The sequence below is a fragment of the Epinephelus moara genome, chromosome 7, assembly GCF_006386435.1.
Source record: "Epinephelus moara isolate mb chromosome 7, YSFRI_EMoa_1.0, whole genome shotgun sequence".
NCBI lineage: Eukaryota > Metazoa > Chordata > Actinopteri > Perciformes > Serranidae > Epinephelus > Epinephelus moara.
This window is the reverse complement of record NC_065512.1, coordinates 28685411-28705118: the sequence shown is the minus strand read 5'-3', so window position 1 is coordinate 28705118 and position 19708 is coordinate 28685411. Positions and strand designations below refer to the sequence as shown.

The 19708-nt window shown below is 41.2% G+C and overlaps 1 protein-coding gene across 2 annotated transcripts; it reads right to left on the bottom strand.

Moving 5' to 3' along the window:
- Positions 1-728: 728 nt before the first annotated feature.
- ralba (v-ral simian leukemia viral oncogene homolog Ba (ras related)) lies at positions 729-17515 on the bottom strand. Of its 2 annotated transcripts, XM_050048044.1 has the most exons (6): positions 17380-17504; positions 8534-8596; positions 6000-6204; positions 3472-3680; positions 2565-2742; positions 729-2457 (listed from the first exon to the last, which is right to left on the bottom strand). In XM_050048044.1, the coding sequence occupies exons 3-6, from the start codon at positions 6111-6113 to the stop codon at positions 2335-2337; spliced, it is 624 nt and encodes a 207-aa protein (XP_049904001.1). In that variant the 5' UTR covers positions 6114-6204; positions 8534-8596; positions 17380-17504; the 3' UTR covers positions 729-2334. The 2 variants fall into 2 exon arrangements, with proteins under 2 accessions (XP_049904001.1, XP_049904002.1); XM_050048045.1 differs by lacking the exon at positions 8534-8596 and having other exon boundaries at positions 17380-17515.
- Positions 17516-19708: the final 2193 nt, after the last annotated feature.

Genomic DNA, 19708 nt, shown 5'->3' with positions numbered 1-19708 from the left:
CATGTTTAGCTATAGAGGACGTGCAGTCGTACTAAAAGTCTGTGATATTTCCTTCCTTTTGTACAGCAGAGGGAAGAGACTTCCTGCCATCCTTCGCAAGAAAAGTATTTTCTAAGTGATACATGGTTTGTCTTTGCCTGATGATGTAGTCAACCCTGTTTTCATGTTGTGAAATGAGTTTCACCGACCCAGCCACCCCGAGGGGTTCAGCAATGAGAGCCCACGACTGGTTCATCTTGAGGGTGTGTTACGCTCATGCTGCCATGTAAGATAAGCCTGTAAGGTTAATAAAAACTGCGGTAGTATATCACTGTCAAATTCGAGAAAAACAGGCCGTTGGCATTCTTTACTAGATGGCAGAGGAACAATCAATGCAAAGTGAGTAACTGCTGGGTTTTTTGACTAAACTGGGACACAGAATGCCCCAAAGGGAACAACAAATGACAACCATAACATTTTACTTTAGTGGGTAATGCCAGGGTAACTGTACAGTGTCCGTACAGTGAGTAGCAAGAGCAGATCCATTGCCTCCACCAGCCAGAGGAGGGCAATAAGCAGCCCTCACACTACTGGAGGGAGCCAATTCACTTTGAATTTAATTGGTTTCAAAAATTCAATTAGATCAAATGTGTATCATCTCTTGCTATGGTTCTAATAAAAAAATGAAAATCAGGATTGCTCAATGTGAACTTGTGACATATGAATATATTTAAAATAATGACTAGCACTTACAAAGAAAAAAAAAGGATTTATTCGGCAACACTCTCGCTGCAGAGACAAAAGCACACTCACAGCAGTAGGAAGTAAAAGAAGAAGGGAGGACATGTTACAAAGAAAGGTTTAGGCAGTGGTAGAAACATCTTGTTCACTGAAGCACTTGATTAAACAACAGTTAAGAAGTTGGCGCCCTCTTCAAAGGTCCACTCACACAGACACATAAAAGTAGGTAGTACAATTTTCTGCACACTCACCCAGTTAATTAACATACATACTGTACATCCACAAACATAGTCTGATTTTTCTGTGATTTTGTTGGCACAAACTGTTTAAAAGTCTCCAGTGGGACTCCATTCTGCATGAAGTCCACCTCTTAGGTATTGGCAATGTAGTGCATGTTATTAAGAAGATCAAAGAATGAAAAGAACATCAAAATTTTTAAGAGAAATAAGACGTTATTGATTATTATGACATCGTGGACCAGAAGCATGACGGCCTCCTGGATTGTCAACCCCTGTCTCACAGTACAGACTCCAATTTTCAACAATCATGTAAAACAGGAAGTATTCTGCACTGTGAGGAAGGTAGGAAGGGCCAGATTATATGAACATAACTAAAAAATACAAGTAATCACATTACAACCTTCTCTTCACAGCCTTAGAATATTTAACAAATGCTAAAATATCTACATGAAGCTCTGAGAGCTGAGTGATACAAATCCTCACCATAAATTTGGGTTTTTCTGTGATATACAGTCACCAAACATTTTATCTTGCAGTAGTCCTAAAAAAAACCTGCAAAGCATCCTTTGATTGATTTGCAGTAATCAAGTAAGGCCTGATAGCAGTGGAATGAAATTACCCTGTTTGGCAACACGTCCTCTGATTGCACTGATTCTTCTGTGGTCGGAAAATCACAAATCCTTGGAAGAACTAAAAGAAAAACCAGCAGCCTCAAGGGCTCAAAAATGAGAATATTTTTTAAAAAGAAATTCCAGCCATTCCAAACGTGCTCTGAAGTCTTAAAGATCAGAGTCTGGACAGATGAATGAATGAGGCCAACATCTTCAATAGACATGACATTAAGTGTCATCATAACTGATCACAAATAAGACAGACAGCAGCATTAGAGTTCCTGGTAAATTGATGAACATAGACTCAAGGGGTCTATACTAACATAGAGTAAGGATTATAAAGGTTAAGATTAAGAGCAGGTAAAGAAATTAAGAGCACTGTTTACTTGACAAAGACTCAACAATTCTGGTGTAAAACACACTTAACCTAAGTCAAAGGCAGTATAATCGCTGAGTTTAACAGTGGAGAAATGTCTTGAGCAGCAGAGTTAGTGTCAATGGCAGTTTGGTCATTGGCTTACTGTGAGCCATCAGGAACTGCAGTCCGAGTCACAGTCACAACAGTGGTTATCTTCCAATGAAACAGCAACTCAGATTTTATTAATCAAAAACAAAAAAAAGAGGTTGAGATTGTTCTAATCACTAAACTAAAACCAGCTATTAAAAAAAGATCAAATTTCGTTTGAATGACAATGGCAAGGACGCTCTGCTTTGTTCCCCCAACTTAACAGCTGTACTGTGGGTTGTCAAGGTCCATGAAGTGTTCAAAGTAAACAGCATCTTTCTCTGAAGCTCTTCTTGTTCTTCTTGTTCTTTCCTTTTCCGTTTTTATCTTTGTTTTCGGACATTTTCTTGCCTCGAACTTCACGCATCAGGTCAAAAAACACCTGGGGAGAGAAAAACAATCATAACATGCAAACCTGACGTAGATAAATCGATATCCCAAATTTGAAATACATCAATTTATAATATGTGTGAATGTGTGTGGACTCACCTTGTCAACGTTGGCTCTGGTTTTGGCTGATGTTTCGACGTACTGGACGCCCCACTCCTCGGCTTTCCCCCGGGCCTCGTCCACAGATACCTGCCTGCGCTCCTCCAGGTCCGACTTGTTCCCTACCAGCAGGAGAGGGATCTTGTCCTCTTCCGCCTTCACCCGCAAGATCTGCTCCCTGCCGGCACAGTTTGTGTATTGTTGGTATTTTTGCCACTTTTCCATATACATGTCTTTTGATTGTGATAAAATGTACAGTTCATTAAAAAAGATTTTAAGAGCTGGGTGGCAAGATCAGTATAGATGCCATTCGGGGCATTTCGTTATTGATGGTGTTCCTTCAAAGAGCCTGGGCCATTTCCTAATTCAAATCATTAAGTGTGTCAAATAATGATTCCCGGACAGATGTAATGACAATCACTTTACTTCTGGTTTCGCAACATTTTGCAGGTGTACATGATTCTACAGTGCTGTTGACTGAAATCTGCACTGGAGCGTCAGCATTTTGTTCATGTTAAAGAGGGGCTCTCTAAATCCTATCCAAACCTTCCTGCCGCAACAAAATATAAAATTGCATAACACACTATAGAAAACCATCAAAGCGAATCTGTGCTGCAGGTTATCTTTTTCTAAATGCAGAGCTCCTAAACAATCTTCTTACCTGGATTTGCATTTTTAATCTAGGACATGGTACTGGCAGATACTCTTATGAAATTTCTTGGACTGGGATTGGAAGCAAAAAAATGCTTGTTTGTGGCCCTTGTCTAGTACAAATGAATTCTACAACAACAATATAACCAAACATTATATCAGCAACATGTACTGGTTGATATGTAATTATTGTAGTCTAAGCTCCCACAGGGTCTTTAGAATCCACACACAGACAGATGAAGGTAGGATACAGTACCTGAACTCCACAGTAGCAGTGAAGGACTCATGCTCTGTGATGGAGAAGACCAGCAGGAAGCCCTCCCCGCTGCGAAAATAGTTGTCCCTGATGGCAGCGTAGTCCTCCTGGCCGGCTGTATCCAGAATGTCGATCTGGACCTCCTCCCCATCCAGAACCACCTTCTTCCTGTAGCTGTCTGCCTTGGTGGGCTCGTAGTCCTCCACAAACTGGGGACGAAGAGATACATTTCTTTGAAAAAGTTCAAGCATGAAAAATGCTACCAGTTGTATTTAAATGTATAAAGAATCAGTAAAGCATGAGCAGTTATATGTAGACTGCTACACTGGTTAAATGGAAGCATTTCTGAGCCATCTAATGGACATCAGACATGACTGAAATACGCAGCTGAGATGCTGCTTGGTGGGAGAGCCAAACGTGATTGCTGTCACAGTACACAATGTATATGGTCGAGCAAGCAGTGGACTTAAGAAAAGTATCTTTTTACAAGAATCCATGCTGACCTTTTAGTAGTTTTGTAGCAGCTCTGTGACGTAGGAGTCACTGTTGTTCCCTAAATTCATGTTCCTACTTCCATGTAACAGTAGCAGCTCTACAGTTTTCTGAACCATTTTGAATTGAACACTCATTGCATTTCTTTTAAGTTAAAAGCTTTCCATTGGTGAACCACTGAAAGAAAGACTTTAGAGGAAGTGCTGACAAAGCCAACATGTTAAGCAAATAGGTGATATTGAGATTAGGACACTGGATACAAAATAAAAAAGTGAACTGGTTAGACAAAGAGGTGCTTCTGACCTGTGCTTACTGTTGAAACCCTACCTATCACGTGCCATAGTATTTTATAAACTGTAATAATATCTTTATAGGGTGCAATAGCATTTGGCACAATGTACAAATAGTAGCTACTGATATGTCACTTCTTTTTTATGTATATGGAAGATGTGTGTAAGTGTGTGTGTGTGTGTGTGTGTGTGTGTGTGTGTGTGTGAGCCAGCATGCAAGTGTGGAATGTTAATGTACTGTTTTTGAGTTGCAAAGCAAATTTTGTCATACTGTGTGCAGTGACAATAAAGGCATTCTTCCTCTTCTCTATCTATGTGGTCACCTTGAACCCAAAGCAGTATTGAAGGAATACTTCATCCGACCCTGTGGACAAAAGTGGTAGTGTTTTGCCGGAATGAAGCCTACATTTCCCATGAGCTCTAGCGCGTATTGTCGTAAAGACGTTTACCTGGCTCGCGCATGTGTTTGTTTTGGGGATGAATGAAACAACAAGACGGGAAAACTTTGCCCCCGCTCCTAGCGAGGATCCCAGCTCACCTCTGCCGCGCCCCAGCTCCACCTCTCCAGCATAAGCACCACCGCCGCCGGGGTAAATGCAGCAGTCGGCTGGTAAGGCTGAAGGCCTGTTTGGCGAGCACTTCCACGGCTTCTTGGACTGAGTATGGAGCGGTGCCTCGCCTCTTTATTTCTTGGCACTCGCTGGACCCTGTCGACGCCTGGCTGGTACCTGTCGTCGGCCCGGATGAGGTGTTCCAGCCCCGCGGCCCCTGCTCTCCTCGTCCCCGCTGGCGCGGGGTGAATCTGCGCAACCTGCGGCCTCTGTGTGTGGCTCCCCGGACAGCTAACGCCGTGGACCCGCCGGCTCCTGCCAGGATTGGGCTGGTAAATGCTAGATCGCTAGCGAACAAAACGTTTATCCTGAAGGATTTCCTGACTTCCCGAGGATTGGATTTTCTCTGTGTGACTGAGACGTGGCTGACTGTTGGTGAGTCCAGTGCTTTCACAGAACTTTTACCCGATGATTGCTGCTATTTTAACTCCCCGCGGACGTCGGGTCGAGGAGGAGGAATAGCGACTATTTATAAGTCACTAAATGTAAGCAGCTAGGTAAGATGACGTGTGCCGTCTTAGTGCCGTAAATCATTCCATCCTGGAAGCGACCTGGGGCGGACCCGGACACAGTTTCCTAAAGGTATGGATATACACTATATAGAAATAGCTTATCTTCACACCGATGGTCTCATTTGCTGTTGTAGGTCACGCACAGACATCAGCAGAAACGAGAGACTTTTGCATATCCAGTTAAAAGTTCCTTGTAGCGGCTTTAATTGATATGATTTAAAAGATGTCAGTGCAAACAGTCGCATGCAAGGCCGTGAAGTAAGCATGGGCACATACATGCATTTGAACTCTGCTCAAAAGGAGCTAATACACATGGGCACACTCAGGGCGCACTACTCGCAGGGGGAAGTGTTTTTACTGTAACATTTTCGTGAAAATCCATGTGTTTGTAAAGTGCAGAGCATACAACTTGATAAATGAGACTTTGACATTACTGCATGAGTTGTGTGAAAGTTCGTAAATGGATGTTTTAGTTAAGTTTTGCTGTTGTTAATTCACCGTGGACACATGCGAGAAAAACGTTTTCTTCACAAATTCAACGTAACACAGTGAGTAATGGTAACAAATGGTCATTTTGCAGGTTACGTATTCTCATAAGGTGTTCATGGGGTGTGTTAACTCACCTCGTCATACATAAACTGCAGAGTGAGAGCCGACTTCCCCACGCCTCCACTGCCCACCATTATCACCTTGTGCAGTGCCAGAGAGCTCTGGTTTTTACTTTTACTGGTAGCCATCACTGTATTCTTCTTTGTGTCTCTTTCACGCACACATGCACACACACTCACACATACACTTCCTCTGCACTCTGACACTTTCTGACACAACCTGTGAATGACAAGTGGAAACATATCAATACCTACAGTCACAAACCTCCGTACAGAGAGAACACAAGTGTGTGGACAGATGACAGTAGTTACTTCACAGCTTTCCCTATGACAGTAACTTGCTGTGCCAAGGTGCTAGGCTTTGCTCCAACAAATCTTGAATCCTAACCCCCACCATTCCCATTAAAGTGCCAAATTGCCTACTCATGAATCCTGGAACTTTATAAAGTTCGCCATCAAAAGGTCATTGCAGCTGATCAGAAGTAATGAAGCTATCATTCTCCACTGTGAGACAGCATTTAGGGATGAATTAAAATAGGGCACCATGTGCTAGCCTCGTTTAAAAGACGGGAGATGTCATTGGCCATCTATCTGCACTATATGGGCCCTGCCCTCGGAAGGTGAAAGCTCAGAGTTAATTGCTTTCACTTGACTTCCATATCTTCTATCTCTGTCAGACACAACTTCGGAAAACTGACTACGTGGTAAATGTCTGCCTGCCATGTCTTAGCCTGCACAGTGTTTGGATTGAGAGGAAATGACTGTATAAAGACTGCCACATGTGCACAGATTGATCAGTAGGCAAGTTAAAACAGTTAATCAATCTACAACTAGTAGCCGTCAACTGGTTGGATATTTCCCCAACACTACAAGTGCTATTTTAGTAGTTATATCTTTGACCGCAGGATCACATTTCTGTATTATAGGCCACTTGTGGGAAGAGGCCTTGTGCTCTTATTGCAGAGAAATGAAGAATTATAGCTCTATCAGCAGACATTACCATAAACAATGATTGGATATTGGCACAAATTTCAATACTGAGCATCCCTAGTTTGACTGTTATGGTACACTGCATTAAAACGGCCATAAACACAGCCACTAGTGGCCTTTTTAATGATTGTTTAATCCTTCAGAGACATGGTCTGGCATTTTGCCTTTCATTGTAATGACCGATAGTTGTACGTGAATGACAGAAAATGACACAAAAGTGAAATCCTGTACGTCTGGATTATAGGATGCATCTTGGCCCACTGAGACAGTCTCCGGGAGTTCAACCAAATAACCAATATCCTGTGTTCTTATGACACAGCAGAAGTCCAAGCCCATCACTTCCTGTGGTCTAGCCTCCTGACACAATTATACTGCTTTCTGTCTGATTATTACGAATGACATTCAGCATTCATAAGTTAACCCTTCTGCAAATACTGAACTCAGTTTTAGGTGTAAGCACACACTGTTATCTGGGGTCCACCCTTGACAATCCTGTTGAATAGGTCAACAGTAAGAAACCAGCGCCCAACGCCCAGCTATTTACTCACCTCACTACCAACTCTGAACAAATACACAGTTGAGCATCTGGTTGGTGATACTGTACATAGATGTCACATAAATACAAACAAATGGTAACTTAAGCAGAGAAGCCTTTGAGTTGTGACAGACACCCTGAGCTGGTATCCTGAAAGTCTGTCTGTCAGATGACTCAATACTGCTGCTGTCACATCATCACTTTTTCCTTTACCTCCTTTCTGCCTATCATTTTATCTCTATCTATAGAAAGAACAATATCTTCCCTCCTCTCAGGATGTCTCACTAATGGGAGCACTGAGCTGATTCATGGCATTATTCCCAACCTGCTCCTCCCTAACAGTAAACATTTCACTTCAGCTCATACAGAGAGATGAGCGTGCACCGAGAGTTAACCAGACGAGGCTGAGGAGAAAAAACAATCCTGCTGATGGCAGGAAAAAAAACTCATACATCTTACTCTGGTGGTTTTTTGCATTTTTACATTAAGGTTTCATTAGAAATGTAGAGACAGTGTCATAACCCTACAATAAACAAATAACTGGGCAATTGTGCATGTGAGCACTTGCTGCAACATTTCCTTGCACTGTCCACAAGCAAAAGGGAACATGTGGTTTGAATCAAATTAACCTACACTTTAGTATGCCAGCCATGGTGTGACGGCAGTGGATGCTGAGCATGTGGCACCATGGTTCCACTCTCCCTGACCAGGAAGCCTGACCTGTGCTTTTCCTGTCTTTGTTATCAGTAACCAGGCCAGTAAAAGGTCTCATAGGAAGGATATCCACACAGACATACACACACAATTACACACCTTCTGAAAGAACCTACGCCAAACTCAGCATTTATGCATAGGGGTCACTATCTAAATTATTCACTTGTAACCCACTTCCCTGTGCGCATGTGCACCCACAGATCAGATCCCAATGCTATAAATAAAGCAATCACAGTTGATAAACTGAACAGGGAAAATATCTGCTTAGCACTAAAAGAGCGTAGTGCAACTTTTTCCAAGAAGTTCAGACCTCAGGGCAGGTGTTCCTCCATACTTCCACCAGATGCAGATCCACCATGTGGCACAGGGGGCACTGGCAAAAGAGGAATTAATATTTAGGCTTGACCCAGATATGTTACTGGAGTCTGCTTGGTGCTAGCCCTTTTAGGGGTTGTAGGGTTATGGAGAAGGAGGGGTACGGTCTAATAGACAACTCTGGTCGCTAAGCTCCTGAAATATAGATGACATCAGTGTCAGTGTGGGCTACAAGAATTCATCAGGAGTCCCTTTGGAGAATGGGTCAGTGTTCCCTTCCTGCTCATCTGAACACTCTGACATGAATGCTACAAGGTTTGCCAGGGCTCGCACAGACATTAATAAAAGCAAGCACATAGAGCCAAAGAATTCGTATTGATGCTATCAAGCCTGGCAAATCATCAATTTACCTAAAACAGAACATGACCATCAATCAGCCTTGCTCTTCTTTAGGTATGCTTGAGGATGATTAAGAGGTCAATAACCAACAATTTTATCACTTAATTGTGATTCTAATAACAATATGGTGACTGGTATTTGAACATATTCCTATTATATTCTCCAGTTCATGAATATGCCGCTCTCCTTCTTCGGGTATGGTCTGTCACTGAACTAGGGCTGCCCTCTGAAAGTCAAAAGTTTGAATCATTATTTGGAGACCCCTCAGTCAACTGAGATTCTTCAGGGTGAGCAGTAGGTTTTTTTGGTAAGTCAGTATGCAGTGTACTTACAGGGACATTTCAGTCCTCCATTCACACTGCTCTCCAGTTTAGGCAGATGGGCGGACCCAGACCCAGGTTAAGTCTAAAGCCCCTTTACACTGCCTCTTCAAGGTGCGCCATAACAATGTCTGTAAAGCCGGCAGGATGGGATCACGGATGACATGTAATGCATGCAACCCATTGCAGGAGATTTAAATAGTAGGTGATAGCAGTTAGCAGCTAACTCCAAAAGGCCGAATATGTCACCGAATTGGGAAACGAGATGCCGGAGCTCCTGATTATTGCTGTGTTACATAATTATTATTGTTTATAAAGCACTGATGACGCATATCTTATGTCACACTAGAGGCAGGCACTGTTACACGTCACACCTGTCAAGCCTCTTTTTATTCCACTTCATTGGCATGCCATCTAAAAATCACACACTGGGAGCTGCATGATGTCACCTTTGGATGTTTCTGTGTAAAAATACAAAGGCGGCATGAAGGTGGGACTATGAAATGGCCCTACAGCGATTACCGTGTTAAAAGGGCTTCAGTAAGATCAAGGCAGCTGGCCGGAGAGAGAGGTTTTGCCCGGTCAGACTCCAAGATAACGGTATCTTCAGCGTTCTGCCTAGACGTGATGAATTTACAGTTCACAGCAACATATTATGATAGCCTCTAGCATTTGTTTGATGTCTAGAATTGGCAAAAAATGTTGTGACACATTTCTGAGCCATTGTTAGCATAGTTAGCATATATTGGCTCGGAAGGCTAACTTGGCTTTAGCTCACAGGACTAACTTGGCGTGTTTATCATATTACATGAACATCACCCTGAACATAGGCTACCTGTCAAAACCTGTTCAACCTCCCAAACTATATGGGGAAAAAGTAGGAAATAGTCAAATTATTCATGTTAAACAGCCACATCCAATTTGACTAAAAAGAATTCTGAGTTGGGTACAGCCCAACACTGAACCCTCTCTCACATGTGCAGGTGCTAGGAGTTTAACTGGTACAAACAAACCACGTGTGAACATAGTGATGTACAAATTTAATGTCATGTACTGAAATGTCTAGATAAAAGAAAGTGAAATTAAGTGTGTGTAAATGCAAGATATCTGTGCCTCAGTTTCAGAGAACCTGATGACTCGCTCTCTCTGCATTCCTGAGGTCACAGGGGTGAGGGGATTTCCTCTCCCCATCTGATGGAGAAAGCAGGGGCTTTACTGGCCCAATAACAACCCACAGGATCCCAAGGATCTGAGAGCGAGATTAGCTCAGTGTGGCTGTTTGTCTCATCATCAGTGGGCTAAATGAGTCAACCAAAACAATCTGAGGTGGCCTACAGTGGGTGCAGCTGAACTGAAACACAGTGATGTTGCACTGATGCTATGTGAATATACAACAGACGTTACAGGAAGTGATGTCATTTGAGGGGGGAAAATAATGGTGAATTCCCACTCAAAAATGTTGATATTCATCATACTTGCAAAACATGTTTTTTTCTCAGACAGCACTGACTCTTGTTACATCTAAACAGATTCCTCCTTGATAGTTCTACTGCCAGCAATACGCAACTCCCTTTCTAATGAACAAGCTGCAAAACTCATGCTGTGTCTCGTCCAATTTTTACTGCTCCTACATTGAAAATGTTTTTCACTAGTACTTCAGCAAATGTGAAGTGGGGACTGAGCCCTTTGCTTCTGGACAGCTACCTATCTAACTAGTCATAATCACAGCTCACTGTGGGGAAAAACAATGAGTCACCTCAGTCATGAGGTTTGGGTAACACGCAGCAACTAGGATTCAGGATCCTCAAGTTTGTTTATCACAGAGCAACCAACGATGCACATTTCAACAGCAGATTACAGTGGAGGCATTGCACAAATGTGTTTAGTCAAGATACAGCAGTTATAACGGTCACTGCCGGTGGAGATCAGGAAATGATTTGGCCCAATTAAAAAGACGGTATACGGCAGCAAAGAAGAAATTCTCAAAAAGCACCCCACAATGCATACTAACAACTCTTGGCCAGAGGAGTGCACAGAGGAGCCTTTGACGAAACCGGGCAGCAGGCCGGCCAGCGGGGAACTAAATCCTCTCTGTGGTGCAATCCTTCCTACTTCGGCAATACTAAGTGAGCTGCTTTTTCATACACACCTCTATTCTAAAATGGTTTTCCTTTTTCTCATTCATATCGACATTATCATGGAAGTGCAAATGTATAGTGAAGCCTTCCTCACTGATCCCATTCAGCTGCCAGAACAATGACTCAGACAAAACATCACACCATGTTGTGGTACTGTATATAGAGAGCAAATACATACATGATGACATTGTGATGCAAAAGCTGTTTTGGATCTAGCCTATAACACACAACAGATATCCTCTCTAACCTCCCTGCATCCGACCCTGATGATCTTATCCAAACACTCATGTCTTTCCCATTACTTATGCATTCCACTGGATTGGTTCAGGGTGGATAGAAAGAAGAGTGCAGATCTTGGCATGCATTCACTAACAAATCTATTCGTTCCTGCTGAGTAACTCCCAACAGCCCACTACTTATCTCCAACTTGCCTTATATTTTTTCATTTGCCTGACAGGAGACACAACAGGCTCAGTTACATACCACCTACACTATGCTAGAGGCCTGCGGTGCTATCATGGTTTACAATTTGAGAAGTTGTAAGCCATGACAGCAGCACAGAAAAAAATCTACCAAAAATCCCCTAGTATTCCTCTCCCTCACAGCTCTGATGTGTTAATGGAGCATATGATGCTTGTAAACCTCGCCCCTTGGTGTTTTCTGTACCATGTCAACCTCACGCTGACATGCAAGACTTCCATGCTGGACCCACAGAGCATACTGTAACCTATTAGCTATAGAAATGATGGCCATGTCTGCAAGAGTATAGAGCACATTCAGAAGGCACGTGTGTGTCAATAGATTGATTAGCAGTGGAGCAGAGTGGAGGAAAAAGAGTTAAGAGTGATGAGAGGGATCTCAAATCTCTCCACTCCACACATACCTCCTACTCAAGTCACATTGTGTTATCATACACTGCATGGCATACATGGCAAACCAAGTTCGTCAGGCTCTGAATATTAACACGCTTAAGTTGTGTTAGCATGTTATTGATATTGCCAAACAAGAAATGACAGGCTCATTAAAACTAAGGTTACTGCTCACCATTTTCTGAACCACACTATGTTTTAACACAGACAGACACAAACACGTAGAACAATGGATAGAGGACTCAAATTGACCGAACTCAGCACAGTTCTTGTACTCTCATGGTGTATTTGCTATGACATAAAATAGTTGTGGCTCTGAACATACTGATTTATTGGTGACCACATTTAAGAACAGCAAAACTATATCAAAACATCCCTTTGCCAAAGCTTACACAACTTGTGCACTTTCCACTTCCAAATGTTATGATGTAAAACACTTCTGCCTACGAGAAGCTCGCCCTGGGCATGCCTGAGCACGCACGTTCACATGAGCTCTGCTTGATTAGAGTTTAAATGCACGCACGTGCCCCAGCACGCTACTTTCCTGTGCAAGAGACTGTTTGTACTGACATTGTTTGGAGTCTGGTTTCAAAGGGAGCATAGATAAGTTTCACTTTCAGTTCAGTTTTAAATAGTGAAGATTTAGCAAAAATGCACGTGTTTGGGAAGTACTGGGCATACAACCGGATGAGTGAGATTTGGATCATACTGCACATGCTGCATGCAAGTTTGTGAACGGATGTTTTAATGTAGTTTTACTGTTGTTTAACAAGGTCCCCAATCAATAAATCAATCAATCAATATGTTTGCCCTAACTTCTTGGAGGCATGTAACGAAAACAACTACTTGATTTACAAATGGTCATTTTGTGGGTCAAGTAGTTCTTTATAAAGGCCCCATACAAAGCCTCTGCAACAACCTAACTAAGGCAAACAGGCCCCTGAAGGCCAGCAGTGGGTTAAGGGTAGTGGGTGTATCAAAAAAGTTGGATTATCATGGTGCTCTGCAAATATACAAATATCTGCATTACTTGTTCCTCTTTCTTGTAAGAAACAGGATGTAATGCTTTTCATAATTGGTCCCTCATAAACATAGCAATCACATCTACTGCATGTATGCCAGTCTGTCATATTGGCTGCCTTAGGGGGAAGAAAAATCACTTTACCCATAGAATAATTAATTCCCCTGTAAGAGGGAAAGAAAACAAAATTGTCTGATTCACATAAAAAGAAGTTGAGAATTCCTTCCAAAAGCATATTGTACATTTTATCAAACATTCATAGCCCAAAGACAATAGGATTTAATCCTTCCTGTCTTTTATTTATTTATTTTTACTTAAGTAAACAAGAGAGGCAAAATAATTCTCCTATGTACCTGTCTAGCAAGAAGTGCTTTAGATCAAATATTTTGGCAGATGACTGTTGGGATTGTTGTCAACAGCTCCCTGCATATTCTGCAATGGCCACATGGGTAAAAAAAAATTAAAATCCTCAGGCATGGGAAGCATAGTAATTACCTACATTCAAACAAAATATATGAACCTCCCTTCCTCCCAGCTGACAGAGAGCAGACAATTGATGGCGCCTAGGTATGCACTTATCTACATTACTATCTCCTGCACATAATCACTCACTTTCCAAGTCCAGTAAAAAAAGAAAAAAGCCTGACACCAGTCTTTCTGCCCTTTCCCTCTACTTCCACTGCCAACATCATTAGCAGATGGTTTTCTGACTCCTGTGCTATTACACACCAAGAACCAGGTCATTCAGGCACCTCATCAGAAAATGAAAACCTGATCAGAAAAGCAGATGGGGCTCTTTGATATGAGCCAACAAGGTTAGGTCCAAAATGGGGTAAATCAAGTCTTGCAGAAAATGCTCATCGTAGTCTGATAAGTTGCAGTAATAGGGAGGGAACAGAGGGCTGAGCATTGAGACGAAACATTCAAGCGAAGAAGAGCACGTTTGGAGCGATAGGGATAAAGATCCAGACAGTCCTGACAGAGAAAGAGGAGGAATGCAAAGCCGGCTCAGCCTCATTCACAAGACCTTTCTCCACCCCTGATGTCATTTGCTCGCAATGGGTCTACAACTATGCAGAAATCTATCTGTGCCAGAGTACAACCACAATCCAGCTGCGTTGTTGCTAGAATTAAGCAGATGCAATGCTGGTCAGTGCTGATCGAGACTCTGTGCGATTTAATTAGTTTGAATTTCACTGGGGAGTTTTCACTCCCGGTGATAGTCTTAAGTGTTGTTTCCAGCATTTTCCTGAAAAGTCTGAAACAGCATTTTCTACAGTAAGTAATTATTTGCTATGGTGGGGGAAAAAAAATAAAAGCCTGTACTAGGTAATCAGAAAAAATATCAGCCAACCATAGATCCAAAACAAACCCCTCTGCATCAGATTTTAAAACATCGAGGATACTAGTTGAGTGCTACAAGACTGCAAAACAATTCCTGTATTGGTTTCCCCCAGCCTGCTGTGATTGTGCTGAGATCAGCAATGTGCTCATGAGTTGTTTACGAGGGTTGACTGCCTGTCATTCCAGACTTGTTAACTGTGATAATAAGTGACACCTGCTGACTGGCTGACTTGAACTTAACTCACGGATTTAACCTTCAACAAACTTAACCTGGGGATACACAAGAGGAGATTTCAGGCTATGAATTGTGGGAGACCACACACACGAAACAGCTATTTTCACTGACTGAAGCATGATCTCACTCAACCTGCCGTTATCCTCCAAGGCTTATGACCAGATGCTAATTGTGTGTACAGTGTTATGACCTTCTGGGCTGAGCATGGTTTGCACCATTTGCAGAGTAAACTCGCAAAGAACACTGTGGTCTCATAAATTACATCGGATAATGGTTGTTTGCTGTGTGTCATCAGCAGGCCATGTTTTTTAAGCAGTGGCCCTCATGTATATGTCGTGGTGAGTAATGTTATGAATCCAACGACCTGCAGTGGGTCTTGGATGCAGTAATAGTGCTCAGCTCTCATTTGATATTGAGGATGTACTCTGAGATTCAATGTTTACCTCAAATTCCACCACAAAACACTATTATTAATTCAGATGTGTCTAGAGGCCCCGAGCGAATCAGTGGTTTCAACAGTGAATCTTTACAAACCTAAGAAGACAATAAGAGAATAATCAAGAAGCAATCCACACACACATAAGACATATTTAGCTTGTCATTTTAATATACTGAAGTTTCACTATATATTTAATTTTCATGTATTACTCGGAATTCGAATTAGTTATTTTTTGTCATAAGAATGACCCATGAGCATTGGAAGACACCAGATTGGCAATGATTCAGCTGTAGATGATGATGAGTCTTCTTTAAGTTTATTTCAACCCTTTATTCAGGACATTTATATTGTATTTTTTTTATTCTATAAAGCAAGTGATTGCCTTGTGCCACATTAGACAAAACTAATGTCTCAGGACTGTGAAATCTGTCAACAACAAACAGGCTTTGCTTATGGATAATATTGCCTTAGGGGTGTAGCCGTCAGATAAAAGCCAACAAGCACCGAGTGAGTGATTGATTATTCTTTCCCCTGCACGTATTGAGTAAATAACAGGACTAATCTGGAGTGGAGCACATCCCTAATGCACACCACCAAATCCTGTATTTATAAAGTAAAGCAGACAATGGTGAAAACATGATAAATCAGCTTGTTTAAGTGTTTTTTTAGGTTGTTTAAACTAGGCCTTAATTACCCGTGAGACAGGAGGATCTGGATGATGAATTATATTTGTCATTTTCCCCTGATACCAAAAAAAAAAGAGTATTATTAATGAGATGGAATAAGTGTGTTGCTTTGCCAAAACTACCCCCAATCCTCTCAAACCTGTCTGCAAACAAAAAAGGCTGATAAGAGTCAAAAACGTTACACCATATGCAAAGTGTAGCATCAGTAAACACAACAGTCAGTGTTCAACACCAAAACCACATCGTTATCCACCACCATATACTGTATATATGTTTTAAAAAATCATCTGCATACACTTAAATAAGTTCGTTATGCCTTAAAAACCTATACTGCTTTCACCTTTTTGTATTTTGGCACACATTTCCTGGCTGCCCTAACAGGAGTAAGGGCACAGGGATCAGCAGAGGTCCTCCTTACCTGGGTTACAATAGGTTCACTAGACAATAAGAGATTTACCTCTCTAATTCCCTTTAGTAAATTGTCCATAGAGGAGATATCATGTGGAAACACCTGCATTAGACCTCACATAATTAACTAACACATGTCAAACTAGTGTGGTGGTAAACTACTGTCACAGTTCTTGCTGACAGTTAGGATTATAAGCACGTTAGCCGAAGAAAGCATGAGCCAGCCTGGGTGTGTCATCTCCTCACAGGGGAAAAGTTTCCAGCACAACCCTGCTGGCGTAATTCTCAACGGAAATATAGATGAAAACAGCTAATTTTAACAATGAGCTAACGTTAATGAAGCATATTAGCTCCACGTAACCACCGGCAACACCTACATTATAACATTATGTGCCAAACGGTAACTTAGCGCTAGCATAACTTGTAAAGTTTATAACGGCTTTATAAGCTAACGCTAACGTTAGTGTCTAACGACAGCTGACCATCATCACAAAGCTCATAAACATGGACTTTGGTAATACGACTACCGTTTTTGCTAAACAAGCAGCACGACAACGTTAGTGAAAATAATGCAGATCTTATCATTTCTAAAAAAGAAACCAAATTGAACACATATGAAAGCTAATGTTGACCATACCAGTAACGTTAACCCTCAATAACAATAACTAGTAACGCTAGCTAACCGACACATAACTTACCAGCGGTTATTAATGTTACATCTAATGTTAGCGTTGTACCAGTTTCACATAGTCACACATGAAACGCAAACTACGACACCAAAGCAGACATTTAAAATAGTTAGTTCAACCTAAGAAGAATTAGGGGTTCTTTGAACGCATCTTTACGTTAAGCGGTCAGCCCTCGGGGTCCACTGGTCGCTCGTCCTTCCTTAAAACAGGTGTGGTACTTTGATACTCTCTAACGGCCGTGTACATAAAACACACAGTTATTACACTCTAATAACAAAATGTTGAAGCCTTACCAAAGCAGGATTTGTATTTCTGCCGTCGGTTGATGTTATCTTGATGACTGCATTAATGGTGCATTTCGGGACATTGGTTCTCCAAAAGCAAACCGCTCCTGCAACAAAAGCCCCACCTTCCGGATGTGAAAACTCCAGATGACAGGATGTAACGTCACGCACTCTGTCGCTGTTTATTTGGATTTTCAGTCAGAGGTATCTCTGTTTCAGTGAAATCAGTCACGTAAGACAAGGTTGGTCATCGCTGACCCGCTTTGTAGAACAACTAACTCACGTTAAACGAAAAATAATCTTAAATAAATTACTAAATAGATTCCAGTAAACCACATACAGGTACAAATGTGTTTTGTTTTAGCTCTTAACCACTTTTAAACACAAATTAAGTATCCTTAATAAGTTTACCGACCTTTTTATTTTATTTTTAATAGTTTCATTTTTTCACATATGGTTTCAGGCAGCCATTGCCCAATACAACGTTGGAACAAAATAATGTTTATAATGATGGATAACAAACATGATACACAGCTACACCCACATTATTGTATTTTGTTTTATTTAATCAACAAATCTGCTGATTATTTTATTGACTGATTACAATGTAAATGGACTTTTTTTTCCCCTTTTTTAAAAAAAGAAAAAATTGGTCCCCTATAGAGTTCTCCAGTGATGACGTTTTTCTGTAGGCCGAAGCAGAAGTTAGCATTGCTATGGTTTCTATTTGTTCCAATGCTACCAAATTTCTAAAACTCATATCAAAGTTTGCAAAATGTTTTGCGAACATACAAAACCACTGACTTCTTGAGTAACAGAATATCTTCGTCTTTGGTTAAACTTTAACACTAGTAACCTGTAAAACCCCTCTGGATCTAATTTCAAAAGTGCTAAAAAATTGTGTGCACTCCTCTGTGCAACAAATTGCTGACATCTGAGGCCAGCTGCCTTTTCACTGATAGCCAGTGAGCATGTTGAAAAAGCTTGATTATTTGTTTCTCAAAATTACAGAAGAAAATATGACAGAAGAAAACGTGTCATCCAGCAATTACTGTTTGAACAGAGGATGGAGGATGACAGCGGCAATTGAAATAGGCAAAAACACATTTAATTTGTTTTTTCCATCAACACTGACTTTGTTTTGACAAAACATATATAACTGTGATTTTATCTTGCCTCAAAATGGTTGCTTCAGAGAAGTCAAGACAAATGGTCAGGTTTCAGTAAGGAAAAGACACGTTTATGACAGTACGATAGATGAAGTCCTATTAAAATGTATATTTAAAATGGAGTTTAGTGAAGCTCATGCGGTACAGGTAGTGCAATTGTTTTATTGCAGTGCAGTAATAGCGCCCTCTATGACCCTGAATAAGACTAAGTAAGTATAGAAAATAAATGGATGGAAGGTAATGGTACAACTAGGGTGCTTTTTTAGGTCATATTTATAGAGATGAGAAAAGGCTTGTCATTATGCTCTCCCAACAGAATTTTTTAGCAAAGCTTCATAGACATTGGCCTCAAACATGAAAAGAAGGTTAAGGTGTGCACTCTTTTATTTTCCTTCCATTTTAATTGCAGCAGGGGAAAAGAGCACACACGTACGGTATGTTTCAGGTCCCAGCCCTCTTAGCACATGGCAATGATGAAGGGCACCTCATGCTCTAGAGGTTTTTCTCACATATATGCTTGGACACAGGCTATAAAGAGTAGAAACCTACCTCAAGATGAAAGATGTTATTAAAGAATTTATGTTATTTTTATGCCAGTGTGAATAAGAAAAAGCCCTCATACATATGTGGAGGAGTACATCTTCTGGTAGACTTCATTACACGAGTAAATCTGAACTCTGTAAACAGGTGGATTAGTATGCTCAAAATCTGTTCTATGTATTAAAGATACTGCATTACTTACTTATAATCACAATACAGAACAAATTAAATGCACTGGGATTGAAAGGGGAAGAGGAGTCACTAAAAAANTTGGCAGAGCAGACCTTTTTATTCTTTCTCCTGTTTTAGGTCATATTATGCCCGCAGGCCATAACTGATGCATTCACAGAATCCCCCGGAGAGACAGCCATTCCAACAAAAAATATGCACAATTCCAGCACAAAACCCAGCCATGTGGAACCATCTATTTACAATTATATGCTATTAAATACCTCTTGGCTGATGGACAGTCAGGATGTCCCACAGACTTTGTCTCCCTGGTCTAAACTGAGGCAACAGACTATGCTAAAAACTTGCTGCCCCAGCCAGATAATGATGCAGGCTCTTACTGTGAGGTGTTTTTATTATTGTACAGCTGATTATTTTTACTAAGTAGGTTTGCTGTAATT

Coding starts and splice junctions, on each gene's coding strand:
- ralba (XM_050048045.1), bottom strand. CDS start 6,113: ATGGCTACCAGTAAAAGTAAAAACCAGAGCTCTCTGGCACTGCACAAG. Junction 3,681..5,999: donor TGCAGTTTATGTATGACGAG/GTGAGTTAACAC, acceptor CTTCGTCCCCAG/TTTGTGGAGGACTACGAGCC. Junction 2,458..2,564: donor CCAGAGCCAACGTTGACAAG/GTGAGTCCACAC, acceptor TTCTCTCCCCAG/GTGTTTTTTGACCTGATGCG.